At 50.2% G+C, this 19,167-nt stretch overlaps 2 protein-coding genes across 4 annotated transcripts in view; one reads left to right on the top strand and one right to left on the bottom strand.

Moving 5' to 3' along the window:
• Positions 1-5,411, top strand: part of TATDN2 (TatD DNase domain containing 2) — a 40,705-nt gene extending 35,294 nt beyond the window's left edge. Inside the window, exons 5-8 of one of the 3 annotated variants that reach the window (XR_012090582.1) lie at positions 546-673; positions 2,477-2,660; positions 2,862-2,958; positions 3,082-3,187. Coding sequence is in view for 2 of the 3 variants with exons in the window: in XM_007985212.3 (XP_007983403.2) it covers positions 546-673; positions 2,477-2,660; positions 3,082-3,222 (453 nt within the window). In the remaining variant the exon portion in view is untranslated. Of the gene's footprint in view, positions 1-545; positions 674-2,476; positions 2,661-2,861; positions 2,963-3,081; positions 3,232-3,421 lie in introns of those variants that run through there. The other 2 variants (XM_007985212.3, XM_038003570.2) reach the window with 2 other exon arrangements.
• A 5,082-nt stretch (positions 5,412-10,493) lies between these two features.
• On the bottom strand, positions 10,494-16,117 carry GHRL (ghrelin and obestatin prepropeptide). Its single transcript, XM_007985218.3, has 5 exons — positions 15,365-16,117; positions 14,707-14,843; positions 14,382-14,498; positions 11,326-11,434; positions 10,494-10,546 (listed from the first exon to the last, which is right to left on the bottom strand). Exons 2-5 carry the CDS (start codon positions 14,812-14,814, stop codon positions 10,527-10,529), a joined length of 354 nt encoding a protein of 117 aa, XP_007983409.2. The 5' UTR covers positions 14,815-14,843; positions 15,365-16,117; the 3' UTR covers positions 10,494-10,526.
• Between the last annotated feature and the right edge of the window lie 3,050 nt (positions 16,118-19,167).

Raw genomic sequence — 19,167 nt, 5'->3', positions numbered from 1 at the left:
TGAGCACCTTCTGAGAGCCAGAGGCACCTTGCTGGAGATACACATAAACACCACGCTCCACCATCCCTAACAGCTCTGCATAGGGAGAGTTCTGGAAGTTGGTATCTCTTGAGATAGGAGGTGGGGACAGTGAGGTGAGGTACATTAACTTTGTGCTTTATGTTCTTGATCCCTGCCCTGCCCCGCCCCTGCCACCCCATGTTGGCATCATATAGTGGTTACTCTGTGGACTGCCAGGGTTCAAGTTTGGACCCTGGTGCTACAACTGCTGACTACAAGTTAACTTGCCCTCACTGCATGCTGCACAGACAGCAGCACCTGCCTCAGGGTGGTTGTGAGGACTACAGGTTATGATAGACCTGCAGTACTTTGGACACTACCTGGCTCTATTGTAAGTGCCCAATAATCATTAGTTATTATTATTACATTATATGGTTAAAAGAGTTGGAGACACGGTGGGAGTGCCTGCTGGACCGGGTGTTCCAGAGGTAATGGACTTCTGAAGTGCTGCTAACCAACAGGGGTTGTCGCTGTGTCTCTTCTAGGTATTTGAGAGACAGCTACAGCTGGCTGTGTCTCTAAAGAAGCCCTTGGTGATCCACTGCCGAGAAGCTGACGAAGATCTGCTAGACATCATGAAAAAGTTTGTGCCCCCTGACTACAAGATCCATAGGTTAGAAGACGAACTTCAGCGGGCAAATGAAAGAAACACTTCCCTCTGTCTAGGACGTTAGTTGGAAAGATGAGAAGTTGATGAGGACAGTAATGATCGTATTCTGTCATTATACACTATCTATTCTTTTTTTTTTCCCCCCCGAGACAGAGTCTCACCTTGTCGCCCAGGCTGGAGTGTAGTAGTGCAATTTCGGCTCACTGCAATTTCTGCCTCCCGCGTTCAAGCAATTCTCCTGTCTCAGTCTCCTGAGTAGCTGGGATTACCGGCACATGCCACCACGCCCAGCTAATTTTTGTATTTTTAGTAGAGATGGGGTTTTGCCATGTTGGTCAGGCTGGTTTCGAACTCCTGACCTCATGATCTGCCTGCCTCGGCCTCCCAAAGTGCTGGGATTATAGGCATGAGCCTCCTCGCCCGGCCTATACACTGTCTTTTCTAAAGAATTAACTATTAGGTTAAACCACTTGAAATGTATCATATTTGACCTTTTTTTTTTTTCCTCACAAAATAGTAACTTCATATGGTTTGAACTAATAACCCTAAATCACCAGTGAGCACAAGGGGCCTTTCGTGCCCTCCTCCTGGGGATGAGTGGAAATGGAGTCTCAGTTCTCAGCAGTGAGGACTGCTTATCTTGAGAGGTTGCTGTGGGGTCTGGTGACTTAGCACACAGAGCATCTTAGGGTACTTGAAAGGACATTTTCTTTCCTATTTTGAACTTGAAATTTCCTTTCCCCCCAGTTATGAAAATCAATGTCATATTTTATCAGAATGGCATCTAGGGGTTCTTCAGTTCTGTTTGGTAAACTCTCTGAACTTATGAAATCCTGCCACGTGTAGGTACTGGGCATTGACTTGCCTCTTGGGACATCTGGAGGTGCTGCCAGGAGACAGGTTGGATGGTGGCTTCTGCCTACATAGTGTGAGGGACTGGGTGGTCATAGGTGCTGCGGGAGCCAGGGCAGGGGCCCATGATCATAGCCCAACCAGAGGACTCAGGAGGTGATGCCTGGCCAGCTCCTTAAAGATAGTTGAGAGGGGCTGGCTGAATAACAAGGACTCTAGCACCCAAACTGGGTCTTGTCAGATGGCAGAAAAAGGGGGATGGGGCTGTCAGGGCCTTTGGGTACCTAAGCAGAGTGAGTGAAGCCTCTGGCCCCCAGCTGGGCACACACCAATGATGAAGCAGTCAGTTGGCTTTTCTGGTTGGTTGGTTTTTCATTGCTGCATTTTGGGCTAACTTTGAAGGAAATGTAATGGTGGCTGGTAGGCCAGGGCTAAGCTGACCCAACGAGGTGATATTGCAGGAGGAGGCCCTGAATTTCCAGATTGGTAACTATATATATATGGCACCAAGAACATGAATAGGAATCAGATTAAGAGAAGAAAATTCACCTGTAGTTCGACTCCCCAATATTTTGTTAGGTTTTCTTTCAGTTCGTTTGACTACATGGGCATAGTTTTTATATGCTGTCGTTGTCATCATAGGGGCCACAGTTCTTGATTTTGCTCCTCTTCAGTGTTAGCATTTCCTATCCCAGTGTGTTCTCTGTGGTGGTCATCTCAGGTGACTGCAGAGCATTCTGCGGTGTGCGTGGTGATCTCTGATCACTCACCAAGTGCCGTCTCGGGGCTTCCTGTTTGGAGCCGGCCCTTGTCTGTGTTTACTGTGGAGTCCTTCCCTAGGATGCAGCCTTCCCATTTCTGGGAATCATTGAAAAGGGGTGATAGGTCTAGTGGGAGCTGGGGACTGCTACAGATGGGACTGCGAGCAGCCCTGATGTGGAGTTCTGTCCCCAGGCATTGCTTCACCGGCAGCTACCCGGTCATCGAGCCCCTACTGAAGTACTTTCCCAACATGTCTGTGGGCTTCACGGCAGTGCTGACTTACTCCTCCGCCTGGGAGGCTCGGGAAGCCCTGAGGCAGATCCCACTGGAGAGAATCATCGTAGAAACGGATGCTCCCTATTTCCTCCCTCGCCAGGTAAGGGGGTCTTCAGGCTGAGGGGAGGCACCAGAGGGAGAGGGTGGGGAGGTGGGTGGTCACCCTTACAAGGTTGGCAGGGCCAGAGCCCCAGTGACTTCCAGGTCCCATCCTGGGCTGTGTAGATGCCTCCTTGCTGTTACTCTGCAGAACCAAAAGTCTAGGGGGCTGAGAAGCTGAAGGGTAACCACTCTCTTCCAGGCAGTGCAAAGCCCTACCCTGTAGAGGGTAGTCCAAGGAAGCGTGGGACCCTGCTCACCCAGAGCCCCCATGACTAGGACTCTCCCTGCACCTGCAGGTAACGGGGTCTCTACAGGGCAGCCCCAAAGAGGTCCTTGCTGGGAAGGGACAGGGAGGGAGTTCTAGATTATGACGGTGCACAGATGGCACAATGATGTTATGACCGCTTGATGTCTTCCAGGTTCCCAAAAGCCTTTGCCAGTATGCCCACCCGGGCCTGGCCTTGCATACGGTCCGAGAGATTGCCAGGGTCAAAGATCAGCCACTCTCCCGCACCTTGGCTGCCTTGCGTGAGAACACCAGTCGCCTCTACAGTCTTTAAGCAGAGAAGGTACAGTCCTCAGGAGTTTCCTAGAAAAGGTCATAAAACTCACATTCTGTGTTTTTTAAAAACCAGGACAAACAAGTCTTTTGTTGCATTTTATTAATGTAAAGAATATAAACATAGTATGAGCATGAAGCCCAATTTGTTTTAAGTGACATGATTTGGAACCTTCTTCCTTTTCTCTTCCACCCTCCAGGGCGACCAGCAGTCTGACAGAACACAGGCTGGCTTGAAGTCTGTGTCTCAGGTCGAGGATGTGTTTGGAGAGCTGATTGGAACACAGAAAACCAGGACAGGATGTTTAACTCGAAGCGGGTCATAAGGCTTCAGCTTGTGGGTGGGGTGGGGTGGGCGTGGAATGAGGGGTATGGGGACTGCCTGTAATAGCACTGGGGTTTTGCCTCCCAGCCAAAATGCTTCAGGGTAGGCAGCAAAGAAGAGTGTGATACGAGGGTACAGTGAGTTTGGCAGTCCAAATTCTGTTCTCTGCAGCCTGTGTTTTTGAGCAGTTTGTGAATAAAGTCACCCGCCTACTCGTCTAAGCACACGTGGGTGTGTAACTCAGTTCCTGGTTCTCGGTTCTAAAAACAGACTCCCAACTGGGAAACCTTTTGGGGGAAATTAACTGGAGACCTATCTCAGAGGTTTATTTTCTTGCAACCAGTGAAGTCGTTCTCTTTCCTTCCCTGGATAACTCTTCAATTTGACTGTCACTGTTCTGGTGTCAACTCCAGCGTCAGCACAGGCAGAAGGACTTCAACTGCTGGTCTCATTGGTTCCACTGCCATCGATATGGGGTGTGCAGAGGAGCGCTCATTGTTCATGATGGAGATCCAAGACAGACTGGGGGACTCCAGGAAGAGGCCTTCTTGGGGAAGAGGACCCCGAAGGAGGTACTTCCTACTCACTGATGCCCTCAGGGCTGCTGTGTGGGTGTATTAAGCTGATAAGGTTCAGTTTGCAGCAGAAACTACCTGCTAGTCTTGTATCAGGGGTTCCCAGCCTCCTTTTGTTTCACTTTTGCCCCCGTCTCTGGAACATTTGACCAAAAATAATCCTCATTTCATCTTGCGTAACAGTCCCTTGTGTGCCCTGCCCAGGTTGAGAGGTGAATCAACGTAATTCTCTTAAGTTCTGCAGGGCAGCTCAGCCATGTTATATTGTCTATGCAGAACAAGCAGGCCTGGTGTCCGCAAATGTACCAGTCCCTCTCCAGCTTCTCCTGGGTGCCCCCTTGCCTTTGCCTCTCCTGTGTCCTGTCTTTCTGTGTTTTAGAAGTCAGAGCCTCTCCTTCACCTTTTGAGCAACTGAGTCATCTCAGGTCCTGAGCTCTGCTCTGCCGCCTGCTGGTGCCTTGTAAAGGTATATTCATTACAGGCCCTAGAGTTTCTAATGGTCCAGGGTTAAGTGAGAGGAGACTGTATTTTGTTTCAAAGGATCCTTCACCCTGATCTCCTGCAGTGAGGTGGATAGGTCACCTGGAGTCCCTTGTCTGTGTTCTTGGAGGCTTAAATTGTAAAATACGTCCCTTATGGAATCCTAAATTCCTCTAGGTGTTTTTGGAAGGCGCATTTGAGCCTTGTGAGCTAAAATGGAATGGATTTAATATTTCCTATCTGGTATTTCCATCTTGCCCCTGGTACACAAGTCACTGGCCTGGAACTCAGCCTTGATTCACTGTCTGTCTTCATGGATCAGCTGTGCCGTTATGTTGTCTGTGCTGCAGATTTGCCCATGTGGGAAGTCGGGGGGGACCTGATCTCCTGCTTGGAAGATCTGGGGACTGCTGAGTATATCAAAGTGCTTTATTGTCACCAAGTGAACTGCAGCACAACCATCTTCTCTCCACAAGCCCTGAAGTCAGTACTGCCTGCAGGTGAAACCAACCAGCCCTGTGTTAGAGGAGGAAAAGCGATGATGACATGGAAGTCTCCAAGCCTGTGCCATCCACCTGCCAAGGAAAAGCACAAGGTGCTATCTACTTTTCTCTCTAGGATTTAGATTATCATTTATGTGCTGTTACATAGTGAAACCTCACCTGTGTGGGCGTGAAAGTCGGTTGGCGTTGTTTTTGATTCAGCTTTTTGGATGGCTGATTGTTTTCACTGTGCTGTGGGAATGCCTCTGTATTTTTCTCTTCTTTGGCCATCTTTTTCTGAAAATAAAGTGATGGATCCTCCAGCCAACCCAGTCTCTCTGTGTTTGTGTAGACTTACCTGAGTGATGCAGTGGTTTAATCTGGTTGTTGGCCAGCTTTGTAACCCAAGAATCCAGATAGCTGGAGACTTTCTTGAGTATCCATGTGGCTCTCTGTAAAATTAAACTGCATATAAGAATTCTTAAAGTTCGGCCAGGCATGGTGGCTCACTTCTGTAATCCCAGCACTTTGGGAGGCCAGGGCGGGCAGATCACTTGAGGTTAAGAGTTCGAGACCAGGCTGGCCAACATGGTGAAACCCTATCTCTACTAAAAATACAAATATATAGCTGAGTGGGGTGGCACGCGCCTATAGTCCCAGCTATTTGGGAGGCTTAAGCAGGAGAATCACTTGAACCCGGGAGGCGGAGGTTGCAGTGAGCCAAGATCGCGCCACTGCACTCCAGCCTGGGTGACAGAGTGAGACTCTGTCTCTCCCCTCCCTGTCTCCCCCCAAAAAAGAATTCTTTTTTTTTTTTGAGACAGAGTCTTGCTCTGTCACCCAGGCTGGAGTGCAGTGGCGTGATCTCAGCTCACCGCAAGCTCCGCCTCCTGGGTTCATGCTGTTCTCCTATTCTCCTGCCTCAGCCTCCCGAGTAGCTGGGACTACTACAGGCGCTCGCCACCACACCCAGCTAATTTTTTTTTTTTTTTAAATATATTTTTAGTAGAGACGGGGTTTCACCGTGTTAGCCAGGATGGTCTCGATCTGCTGACCTCGTGATCCACCCACCTCGGGGTCCCAAAGCGCTGGGATTACAGGCGTGAGCCACTGCGTCTGGCCAAGAATTCTTAAAGTTCTACAGCCTTAGAGTGTTAAGTAATTTTACTGCCTGGGAACTCAGATGCACTGCCTCTTTCTAACCTATGTAGATACTTTCTTTTCTTTCTTTTTTTTTTTGTTTCCAGCACAAGGCTGTAGGAGGAAGAAAAATCTAGTCCCTGGGGGTGTTGATGAATCAGTTGGATGGTGGGCGTTGGACTGAATTCCTGATGCCTCTGGGTAAACTGTGGAGGAAATTCTGTTTCATTACTTGCACTCAGCCCTCCTATTTTGTACTAAGGTATTCTTGAATACAAGTGCACTGGCCAAAAAGTAAACTTACACATAAAAAGGAAGGCTCTCTCGCAAGAATACTGAACACCTTTGAAGTCTCTGTTGCTGCCTTATCTTTTAGATAAAATCATTGATGATGTATCTTTGGCATCGTCCTGAACTTTGTCTCAGTTCCTTCACAGTCGAATGTGCAATTGGCTTTGTCCACTCAGTGATGGTCCTTGTGACTGTCTATCCTTGACTTTTCTGGTGTTTCCGTCTTTCTGTAGGAAACTTGGGACTGATACTCATCATTTGCTGTCAGCACCTTCATTTTCCTTCATTCATTTTTGTAAAGTAAGGGCAAATGGCCACCGGAATGTACAGTGATTGAAGAAGCAAACTCTGTCAAAGATGGTGATTAGTGGCCAGCCAGTCCCTCTCAGGATCACTGTATTAAAAAGTGCTCATTTGCCAGTGCCATCTTTTTTTGGCTTTGGTTTTTGTTTTGAGACTGAGTGTCACTCTGTCGACCAGGCTGGAATGCAGTGGCCTGATCTTGGCTCACTGCAACCTCCGTCTCCCAGGTTCAAGTGATTCTCCTGCCTCAGCCTCCTGAGTAGCTGGGATTACAGGAGCCCACCAGCATGCCTGGCTAATTTTTTTTTTTCTTTAAATTTTAAGTAGTGATGAGGTTTTGCTGTGTTGGCCAGTTTGGCCTTGCACTCCTGATCTCAGGTGACCCACCCGCCTCGACCTCCCAAATGCCAGTGACATTTGAAAGTGGATTCAGAGGAAGGTGGGTAGCTTAGTGGAGGCGTCTCAACTCTTCTCTGTGCACTCTTAGGAGAATTTCTGAACACCTATAAGTGCATAAGAACTTAAATACATGTGCTGTTATGCTAATTATACACAAGGTAAAAGTTTTTTCACAAGGAGAATTTTTTTTTTCTCCAGCAAATAACTTGCTCATGCTAGGGGTACCTACACCCCACTTTAGAGACGATCAAGTTACAGTGGTATCATTAAACGATGCATGAAGGAGTGGGTTTAAGAAAGCTGTTACAGGAACATGTTTGAAATAATACATTTTCTCAAAGGCGTCCTTTAACCATTTTCTTTGATAAATTATATTTCCGCCCATTGTTGACTTGAAATTGTCCTCACCCCGCTACCACGTTCACCCAGTGTATTCTGAAGGAAAATGAATGAAAATGGAAACCTCTCTCATCCTAGGCAGTAGAGCAAGGGAAGCCGCACTGGCTGAGAGGCTGTGGAGCCAGATGAAAAAGCAGCACCTGAGCCTTCTGATGATGTCCGTGAGTCGGCCACGTACTTGCTGTGTGACTTTGGGAAGGTTAACTTAATTTCTCTGAGCTTTAGTTTTCTCTCTCATAAGTAGGCTTGCTGTGAAAATGAAGTGAAATCACATTAATCTGCATGAGTATTTAATATGGTGCGTGGTGCACATCAAGGGTGTGGCAGTAAGTGCCGGCTGCTGTAGTAATTGAATGCTTAGCTACATGCCGGGCCCTGTGCCTAGCAGCTAAGGCTCATGTGAGATCTCATGTTCAGTCTTGGCAGTAACCCAGCAAGGTAGGCATTTTACATGTGAGGAGCCTGAGAAATTCAGTCTTGGCCTGGATCATACAGCTGGTATCCAAATTCAGGTCCAAAACGGAAAGCCCATATCTTTGCACTACACCTTGTTGCCTGGCACAGGTGAGTGCCCAGTCCACGGTGGGGCGCAATATCTGTTTCTATTTGAATGACCCAGGCAAGCTGGTAATAATGCTTGTGATTCCTTTGAGAGAGAAGTAAGTTCTTGTCTTTGGTGGGGGAAGCATCAGGTGACCAGCATTTGTTCAGAGCCTGGTACCCATCCTCTCCCAAGCCCAATCAGTGGGTGCTTTCTCAAAAAGAAACCAGCTCCTGACCACTTTGGCCATTTTGGGCCTTTGCTCCTCTTCTCTAGCTATTGATAAGAGGGCTGTGGGCAGTTAGTGATAATCAAGGTCGTATCCCAACTAAGTGACAGAGCTGAGATGGTTAAGTTCCAGGACAAGTGTGGTGATCTCTGTACCCACTTGTGCCAGGTGCCTGGGGAGGTAGGGGCATGGCTGTCGGGGTGGGGGGGGGGGGTTAGTGGGGGGCCTGCAGTGTGCTGTGACACCTGAGAAGGGGCTTCTTTTTTTTTTTTTTTTAATCCTCACATCTTTATATCCATGGCCTAACCAATGTAAGTGAATTTCAATTTATCAATCAATAAGTCATATTTTAAAATTGAACTTTTGTTTACAGATACTTGTAGATTCACATGCAATTGTAAGAAAGAAGCCATTTCCCATCAGCCATTTACTAAGTAGCCTGGGGATCTTGTTAAAATGTAGATCCTGAGAGATTAGGGCTGGGGTGTGGGGAAGATTCTGCATTTCTAAGAAGTTCCCGGATGACGGTGGTGTTCACAGACCACAGCTCCTATGTGAGGGAGAGCAGTTGGGTTTCTGTCTGTCTGCCGCACCTGATCAGTGGTTCGTGCCTGAGCATGGGGCGGCCAGAATTTTACTTGAGGAGACACTCGGCTCCTAGCACCCTCTGTGGTGCGGGTTTTCCAGAGTGCAGGCATTACCCCAACTGTGTCTGCAGACAGCTTCCTGCGTGCTTCTCACAAGTGCTCAGATAGCTGAGTTGGCAAGTGGGTGGTGCTGCTCTTTGGGGCCACCTTGTTCTTTGCCTTTCCCTCCCTTTAGCAATGTGTCCCATCCGTTGCCCACACTCAAGTCAGTCCACACGTTTAGGCTAAGGTGGGCATGACCGAGTGGCCTTTCCCCGGGAAGACCAGTGTTGTAACTGGAATTAAGTTGTGGAACATAAGAGTCAAGGCTCGGCCGGGCGCGGTGGCTCAAGCCTGTAATCCCAGCACTTTGGGAGGCCGAGACGGGCGCATCACGAGGTTAGGAGATCGAGACCATCCTGACTAACACGGTGAAACCCCGTCTCTACTAAAAAATACAAAAAACTAGCCGGGTGAGGTGGCGGGCGCCTGTAGTCCCAGCTACTCCGGAGGCTGAGGCAGGAGAATGGCATAAACCTGGGAGGCGGAGCTTGCAGTGAGCTGAGATCTGGCCACTGCACTCCAGCCTGGGTGACAGAGCCAGACTCCGTCTCAAAAAAAAAAAAAAAGAGTCAAGGCTCATGTCTGCTGTAAGCTGGAGTTGAGGGAATGTTTGGGGATCCCACCAGGTATCAGTAAGGGAACCATGGCGATGGCCAGCCTTGCCCACATGAGGCATCTGCTTTGTCAGGCCTTCTCAGTAGTGGAGAAGGGAGGAAGGAGAACACAGCTCTTTCAGCGCTGTCTAGCAGTGCCCGAGAGCTGCTGGGCACCTCAATGTCTAACTTCAAATTCATTCTTGGCCATTCCTGTCTTCCTCTCCGACCTTGAATGGATGTTGGCTCCGATAATGTCATCCTGAAGTTTCTTTGTCCACACAGCCCTGGCTGGTTGTTAATAAGCTGTTAGTGCAGCCTTGCACTCAGGAAGCCCTGATGCGTAAAGGAACTGTGTCTTTGTTCTTCCTCTCTTCCCTTTCTCTTAGTCCCACTTTATCTCTCTTTCTCTCTCTTCCTCTCCCTCCTCATTTTCTCCCTCCCTCCTCCTCTTCCCCTTTCCCTCCTGCTCTCCCCCTTTCTCTCCTCCTCTAAGAAACCCAGTCTTAATTCCGCGCAATGCATGCACATACAGTAGCTTCTCTGCTTGAGTGAGCTGGTGTGGTTAGGTTTTCTAAGCATGCACACTGGCCTTACTACTTGTCCTTTTATTACCTTCCCACAGACCGTAGACCAAGAATTATTTTCGTTTTTATTATTTTGATTTTTTAAAAGTGAAATGTTAACTTTTCCTCTTTGAAAAAAATTCCCATTTGGAACATCAGCCTACAGTTTGAACATTTATTCACCTCCTGAGCTTGTACAACAGTCGTGGGAGTTGCGGCAGAAGCAAGTGAAAGGCCAGATGAGCGCTTCTAAGCTTGGGAGGAAGAGAGAGGTGAGTGAGGCTTCTGGGCAATCACTTGTCAGCTGGGGCCTCTGAAAAGCAAGAGGTTGAGTCAGAATGCTGGGCGTACTGTCTTGCTAGTGCTTTTCTTCTACGGTGGTGACATTGCAGGTGGGATGTAATGGTGGGGGTTGCGGGGAAGCACTGGCCTTGGAGTCAGACTGTTGTGCCCTGGGTAAGTCACCTCAAAACTGAGTCTTGGTTTCCTCGTTTGCACAGCGGGGTGAATGCTACCCCTGCTGTTCCCCAGGGGTGAAGGGTCACCGCCTTGGTGACGACAGTGCTTTGCAGATGTGCAGGTGTTTTCTGCCACCTCAATCAGTCGGGCGGTTTCTTTTTTTCTTTTACATTCAAAGCAAACCCTTTGCTTAACTCAGGAAGCTCTAATATTTGAAGGCACTGCTTAACAGCCTGCAGAACCTGTTCTGAGTGCTACTTTGGCACCAATTCCTTTTTGTTTGTGGAGTAAAATTACGCAGTGAAGATGGTGTAACACCAAATAATTGTAGACTCCCGCAATAGGTAAAATAGCTCCATTTTACAGTTAAGGAAGCTGAGGTTCAGCTGAGGCCCCAAAGCTAGCTAATGTACTAGTTCTTAGAACATTCTTTGAACACAAAGACTATGATGAACTCCCTTCTGAGCTACTCACAAATACTAGCCAACCACTCTCCTGCAGATCTTTGGGAAAGGGAAATTAGAAGTTCTTTTGGAGAGGTAGAGGTTGGGGAAAACTCTCGTCACCCACAGAGTGAACTCCCACATGGGGCTGCAAGGAAACCAAGCAGCCCTGGTCCCGGCAGGAACTCACCTTTGGCCTCTTCCCAGAGGATGTCCTGAAGAAACTTCCCCAGGGCCTGGCTGTGCTGCTGGTACTGAACCCCCGACAGCTTGATTCCAACATCAAAGGGGGCATTGAACTAGGAGGCAGGGCAGGGAGGACCCAGGAGATGTCAGAGGTCATGCCCATCCCCATCCCAAAGGGGGTTCTGGGCTCTCTGCTCTCTCCTCAGGAGTGGAGAGGGAGAATGGCCTTTGGGCCCCAGCAGGGACTGCTGAGTGACACCTCAGCCAGATTCCTCTTCCTTTCTCAGGGCCACAGCTCACCTTCCCATTCACAATCTGTCAGACACTTACCTTGCGGTCTCATGCCTCCCAGCCTTAGCCTCTGGGGGGATTGCTGATAAAAGCTGTGGTGTCCCCTGGTATGAGATTTTTTTTCTCCTTTGCAGTTTTGAAGACAAACGGTTGAGTCACCAATGGCAGCATTTTGGGCCCTGGCAGGGTCTGCCCGGCATTCTCAGCACTGGCCTGCTGGCCTTCTATTCCTTCCCTGCCCCCAGCTCTTTCTCCTTTCCCTCTTGTCTGTTTTTTCTCCTTTTTCTCCTTCCCTAGGTATTTTTTCCCCTCGTATGCATAACCCTTTCTTTGATGCCTGGAAAATCAAAAGGAAGCTGATGTTTTCCTAGAAGGAGGCTCTGAACCAAGTCCTCCTTTCTGTGCCTCCATTTCTTCCCCTCTACAGGGAGAGCTCCCCATCTCTCCCGTTTTCCAGGCGTTCCTGAGATGATTTTCTGGAGCTCAAAGCTTTAAGTGGGAAGGAGCTCTGCTGCAGCCACATGGCAGACTTTCCTTGGGAGCAGAGATTGCCTCTGTTTGCCAGTGGCTGCCTCGGTGCCTGGCCATGTTGGGCGCTGTCTTGTCTGAGTCAGGGAAGGATCTTAGTGCTGGGTCATTTGGTCCTCACAGTAGAAGCCCAGGGAGTTGGAGGCCAAGGACTAGGATGCAGGACTTTTAAACCCACCTGGCCCTGAAAACCGCTTTAGTCCCATTCCCTTCCTCTGCGTCAGGCCAGGCATCCTCAGGGCCTCCCTGTGGGGTAGGCGCCACCACTGTACCCGTTTTACAGGTGTGGACACAGGCGCAGAGAAGCTATTAACCAACCAATAGCTATGTGTTCCCTTTACGAAATCTCCCTCCCCTTAACTCCACTGTGAAGATGGACCCAGTGGGGAATGACATGATTGATTTTTTTTTTTTTTTTGTAAGGAAAGTTGGGGCCTCCCATTCCCTCCGGTAAATACTCATTTTTCTTCCACTGCTGAGGCAAATGCAGGGTGGCCCATCACCTGGCAGCCATCTTGGTGAACAGGAGCAGCGGTCTGGGAGACTGCTGGGCTGGCCTAACACCTGGCGCTGTGGTACAGGCAAGTGAGAGGTGTCATGGTGCTGGCTGGTGGTGGGGGCCAGCTTCCCTCTTGGCCTCAGTGGCCCATCTGTTCAATGCGAGTGGGACTTGGTCTCCACCGTCTTCTACTCTGAAACTTGATTTTGGGAGGGAAACGTTTGTGGGGAGGTAGAGGGGCCTGAGATGAGAGAGGTGGGTGGGACACTAGGTTGTGAGGGGTTTGGTAGTGGGGCGCTCCCGGGCTCTGCAGTCGCTCCTCTTCTAGCAGCCCCAACACCCCCCAGGCGTTTGACTTCTGGTTCCAGCCAAGGCAGCGTGGGTCACATGCTCTGAGTCTGGCTTTCACAGAAACTGCAAAGTTCCCGCTGTACCAGCCCCACCTTGCGTCATCAGCCACCAAGACCTCTTTCTCATCTGGGCTAATGTGCAGCTCCTCTGGCTGGGATGACCATGTGTGGAGCTGCCGGTCTCACCAGCAAAATATCCTGGTTTTGGCATGAGGATATGCAGCTCTTTCAAATGGGAATCTAGTGGATCCCATCGTGTAGAGGAAAGGTCTGAACACCACTAGGCACTGGTGAGGATGAGAGCGAGCAGGGGCTGGGGGAGCTTCCGACGGCTTTATTCCTCGACTGGAGAAGAGTATGGTGAACAGGCAGGCAGAGGCCAAGGCAGGCACATTTCACTCCTTCTCTGGAAGGAAGAGGCCTCCCCTGGACCACTGTGCGCTGTGTCTGTTCATCAGACCAATGAGGAGGAAGAGGGCTTGGGACTGGAATCAGCCCTGACCTTGCATTGCGTCTTTGCCACACTCCACTGTGGTACGTTGGGCAAGTGAGTTCCCCTCTGAACCGTTCCTCTGCTCTAAAGTGGGAATAATGCCAGCCCTGCTTACCTCACAGGTTGTCGTAGGGAGGAGGTGGGGCGGTTAGAGGTGAAGCTGGTATCCTCGGGTACAGTGTTTAATAACTGCCATTATTAAGTGCTACCTTGGGGGAATCCTGCCTTAGCCGCGAAATGGTGTCACCAACCAAATGCTTAGAAGAAACCATTCCCTGAACCTCAGCCACAGGAAGGTTATATAGACAACCCAGTAAAATCCTTTACTCCCTCCTCCTCTCCATCTCTGGGTTGTCTTAACTTTCTCCTTGCCCCCCACACGATTTGTCAGAGCAAATTGTCCAGACCTGCCCCTTCCTTGCCTCCAGATGAGGTGAGTGAGTGCTGGAGCCTGGGCTGGCGCCGGCTCTCCCATCCGGGGACCTATTTCGAAGCACTCCATCCCCCAGTTCAGGCCCTAGAAGCCCCTGAGTAAAACACGGTTTTCTGCAGAGAAACATCTTCAGTCTGGGCCTGCCGTTTATTTCTGGGTGTCTCTGCCTCTGGGCACTGTATTTTCGGTCCCCTTTGAGTCACCTGGAGGCTCTGGCACCCTCTCTCCTCTGCCCAGGCTCCCTCCATCCCTATTCTGTTGTAGCAAAGTTACTTCTCCTAGATGTTTTTCTCTTAATGGGCAAAGACTTCATAGAGCCCAGGGCAGAGCTCAGCTCCTGTGGTACTGGTTTGATAGTTCTGGGAAGCTTGTAGTTGGGACCCTGTTCACTGCCACCTGTCCCTGCCCTCCCTCTCCCAACCCCACCCTCGCCGCCACAGAAACATAAAACTGCAGAGGTCCCGACCTGGATTTCCAGTTCATCCTCTGCACCTTCTGCCTGATCTCCATCTTCTGGGCGGAGCCAGCCTCCTAGAGCTCGGGGCTGCAGCTTGGCTGGTGGCTTCTTGGACTCCTTTCTCTGCTGGAAGGGGGAAATCGTCTCTTTAGGACCCCAAGCCCCCATGTCCTTCCAGAAAGAGTGAGGTCAGACCCAGAGTCCTTTGTGCTCTGGGAGAAGGCTGAAGCCCAGAGATTGCACTGCTGCTCCAGGTCACAGAGCTGGTTGCTAAGTGGCAGGGCTGGAACAAGATACCCTAGTCAGCATGTGGGGCTTTGTGGGAAGCTCTCACCTGGACTCTCTGGTGTTCAGGGCTCAGGAAGCTGGAGCCTGCCATGGTCAAGTCCAGCCAGAGCATGCCGAGAAGCAGGAGGCTGCAGATGTTCCCTGGGGAGGGCATGGCCTCAGCTGGGTTGCAGACAGGTGGACCTGGGGGAGAGAGGGTCTCCAGGCAGCTGCCTCCCCTTCTCATGTGCCTCTGAGCTAGCTCAGGAGCCCAGCAAATGGCGTGAGGGGGCTTTACTATCTGGGGTCCTGACTGCTCTATAGACAGGACCCCCCTCCACCTCCCAAGGTAGGAGAGAATGGATGTGTGTTCTCTTCTCCAAGGCTGTTCAGGGCAGAATGCCTGGCAGCAAGACTCGATAGGGGGCTGGGGGTCCTCCCCAGTGCCTTTTGTCCCAGGCTCTGAGGAGCTCCTGGCAAGTCTTTTCATGAGGAGTGAGGAAGCTTAACCAGCAAGGGCCCCAGGGGACTTAGTGGGGAGGGGGATTAGAGGCAGCTCCTAAACGAAGCTTTGTCTCTGAGCAGCCAGACAGACTCAGATTGTCCAACATCCCCTGTGTTTAGAGGGGACTCCTGAGGCCCAGAGAAGTTAAATGAATGGGCAGCAGTCATGGACAATAAACCTGTCAGGAAACATGCACGCAGAGAGTAGAGAGAGCGCCTACCTGTAATTCCTGGTGGAGGTGGTGCCTGGTGGCCGTCGGGTCCTTATATAGGAAGGCTGGTGTTTGTTTTAAACCAGCAACCCCATCTCAGAGGTGGCCTAGCTTCCGTGGGGCTGATGTACAATGTACATTCCTTGGGAACTAAAAATGTTCATGTCCTCTGGGTAGAAGTCAACAGTGGAGGTCAGATGCCCTGCAGGATTGCTGGGTTGGTGAGGGGTGAAGCATGTGCTCCAGCTGTCCCTGGAACACAGAGTGGCAGGGTGCCCCAAGTGGGCATGGCCTTGGTGGAGGAGGGAGGGAGGAGAGTGGCTCTGGGGTCTGGGTGCGGCTTTGTTGCTGTGTGACCTTAGCTTACTCGCCCTTTCTCTCTGTGTAAAATGAGGCTGTCGTCACTAGGAGAGCTCTGAGACCTCCCCAGTCCGGCGCCCTGTTGTTTCCCATGTGCTGTTGCTGCTCTGGTCTCTGTGAGCCCTGGGAGCCCGCGGGGAGCCAGGCTGGTGATCCTACACCTTCCCAAGGAGGAGAGTCCCATCTTCGGGTTGAGCAGACTGCTCCTGATCATCCTCTCCAGACAGCGGGTGTGGGGATAACTTCAGCCAGTGGCTGCGCTTCCGTCCTTTCTGCCAGGTGCTGTGACATGACTGCCTGACCTGGCATTGTTTCACATGGCAGTTTGCCTTGCCTTGCCTTCCCCCAGCAGCTTTGGTCCCTTTTAGCAGATGCCTCTTCTGAGAGGGAAGTGCATTGGACCTGGAGGTGGAAGATCTGCACTTAGCGCTTAGCACAGGGCTGGCTCCTCCCTCACTGACTGGCCTTAGGCAGACCACAGATAATTCTCCTTACCCAGAGTCTTTGAGGGTGAAATGAGGCGATGGGGGAAAGGTGACTTCTAACCTGTAAAACACCCTGCAGATGACAACGGTGTCATACCAGGCCCATAGGACTTCCCAGCACAGGCCAAGGCCACTGCCTCATTTCCCTTGGTCCCAGGGATTTCTTCCCTTCTGGAGTGCTTCATCCAACTGGTCCCTGGCAGGAACCCCTAAGGGCCAATGAGTTGTCTGCAGAGAAGTTCTAGCAGTTCAGGAGAGGAGCTCACCTTAGGCTGGGGCTTGCCGCAGGGATGTTAGCAAAGGCTCCAGGAAAGAGGCCTGTGGGGAACTTGGGGCAGGGCTTTGAAGGCAGGGGTTTGCGACGACCAGAGGGGAGGTGAAGGCGTGGGTAGAGTATGTCAGTGCAGGAGAAGGCTGGATGGCTTGGAGGAGGATGGCGATGGGGTCATAACAAAAACATTAGAAGGTGGTTTGGGGCCAGGTGATGGATGCCTTGGGAGCTGCTAGCCCAGTAAGTTTGGGCTCTTTTTGCAGGAGGGCAGCCACCGAGGATTCTTGAGGAGAGAGAGACCATAGTATGAATGAAAGAGTTGGAAAGACTAATTTAAGGCACTGGGAGGCTGAATCCTTTATTTTGCTGGAAGAAAAACTGAATGCCAGAAGGGCCACACTTTCCCCAAAGCTATACAGCCATCAGGGGCAATGCTGGGACTCCCCCATGGATCTCTTGGCTCCTAATACAGTGCTCTTTCTGATATGCCATCTGGCTCCGTAATGAACGTGGTGTTCCAGGAAAGTCAGTCTGCGCTGAACAGAATGGAATTGGGGCAGGATGTCCAGTGAGGAGGACATTGAGGCAGCAAAGCAAATGATTGCCAAATGACCACCTATCCTACTTAAAAGATCAACCTCAGGGTGGATTGGAGCTTTCTTTTTTTCTTTTTTTTTTTTTGAGATGGAGTCTCGCACTGTCGCCCAAGCTGGAGTGCAGTGGCGCCATCTTGGCTCACTGCGAGCTCCGCCTCCTGGGTTCACGCCATTCTCCTGCCTCAGCCTCCCAAGTAGCTGGGACTACAGGTGCCCACCACCATGCCTGGCTAATTTTTTGTATTTTTAGTAGAGACAGGGTTTCACCGTGTTAGCCAGGATGGTCTCGATCTGACCTCGTGATCCACCCACCTAGGCCTCCCAAAGTGCTGGGATTACAGGCGTGAGCCACCACGCCCGGCCTGGATTGGAGCTTTCTAGAGTCTCTTGGGACAGCAGAAGCACAGACCGGGTTGGACTGAATCTTTAAGTGGGACATGAGGGACAAAGTACCTCCTGTTGGTAAACATCTCACCACCAGCCCACTGTGGTGGCTAAAATCCCACCTTTAGTCCCAGCAACATGTGAGCATGTCACCAGGAGGTCTTCACAGGCCTGTCTGCCACCTGGGTGTAGACATCTTTTGGTCCTGGAGCCCAGAGAGGCTGAATATGGAGAGGGTAGAGGTCGGTCTGTAGTCCTCAGAGAAGACTTGCAGCTTTTCCAGAGCCACCAACCCCATTAAAAAAAAAAAAAAAAAAAAAAAAAGTCCCCAAACAGAAAAACCCTAACTATGGTGACCAGGTACCTCCTGAGACATGAAGCCTCCACTTACCTAGACCCTGGAGGCCACTCCAGGCAAAGCTGCCAGTGTTGATCCTAGATAAGACCACCAGCAAGTAAACACCCACTGCACAAAGCTCAAAGCTGTGTTATCTTTGGGGAACTGAAATGTTCCCTGGGAGTTGGAAACTCCCCTAGCCACATACCACAGAGTCGAGGAAGGAACAGCTGATGGACAGAAGAACCATGGCGGGAGGAGGCACCCGGAAGCTGTCTCATGGTTCTCTTAGTGGAGGAGGGATGCTGGCCGGAGGACACAGCAAATCTGAACGAGAGGAGCTTGGAGGAAGCCCGAGTGACCTGGAGGGGACTGACTGAGCTTCCTCATTCTTTCCAAGTGTGAATAATAACCAAGCCCAGTTTGTCAACTCCTTGAGGGTGAGGACGAAGCCCCGTTCTCCTTTTTGGAACTTGGTGGGGGCTCAGGAAACAGGTTCTGTCCAGTCAGTGGCTTTCCTTTCTGTTGCGGGTCTCTTGAGGGCCTGCCTTCATGAAGGCACATGATTGACTCATCATTTGTGAATTGATTGCTATATGTAAAGGGCATCTGAGACCAAATTATCTTCATATACTTTTCATTATAATTTTATTTGTACTGATGATTAGTTGGTTTAGCAAGCTCTTTTTTTTCATAGATTTGGCTAAACTTCAGTCTGAAAGAGGCAAATTCTGGGGTTCTAGAAAGAGATTTTATTCTTTGATATAGGGCCGTTTGGTGGGGTTTCTTTTTGTCCTAGTTGTAGCTTCCATAATTTCTAGATTCACATTTTCCAGTAGAAATATACAGGCATACCTCGGAGGCATTACAGCTTTGGTTCCAGACCACAATGAAGTGAGTCACACGAATTTTGTTGGTTTCCCCATGAATATAAAACTTATGCTGATACCATACTATAGTCTAAGTGTGCAACAACGTATGTCTAAATGAATATACATATATATTTTTTTGAAACAGGGTCTTGCTCTGTCACCCAGGCTGGAGTGCAGTAGCACTATCATGGCACACTGCAGCCTCCACCTCCCTGGACTCAGATGATCCTCCCACCTCAGCTTCCCAAGTAGCTGGGACTACAGGTGCACATCACCACACCTGGTTAATTTTTGTATTTTTTGTAGAGACAGCGTCTTGACTTGTTGCCTGGGCTGGTCTTGAACTCCTGGCTTAAGTGATCTGCCGGACTTTGCCTCCCAAAGTGCTGGGATTACAGGTGTGTAGTCTTTGAAATCCAGTGTGTGTTCTTACAGTGCATTTCAATTTGGACTGACCATGTTTCCAATGCTCAGCAGCCACATAGGGCTCATTCTAGGTAGGTGGCC

This window comes from Chlorocebus sabaeus, chromosome 22 (genome assembly GCF_047675955.1).
Source record: "Chlorocebus sabaeus isolate Y175 chromosome 22, mChlSab1.0.hap1, whole genome shotgun sequence".
In the NCBI taxonomy this organism is placed as follows: Eukaryota; Metazoa; Chordata; class Mammalia; order Primates; family Cercopithecidae; genus Chlorocebus; species Chlorocebus sabaeus.
The sequence above is the reverse complement of the archived record's forward strand: the minus strand, read 5'-3'. Positions and strand labels throughout refer to the sequence as shown.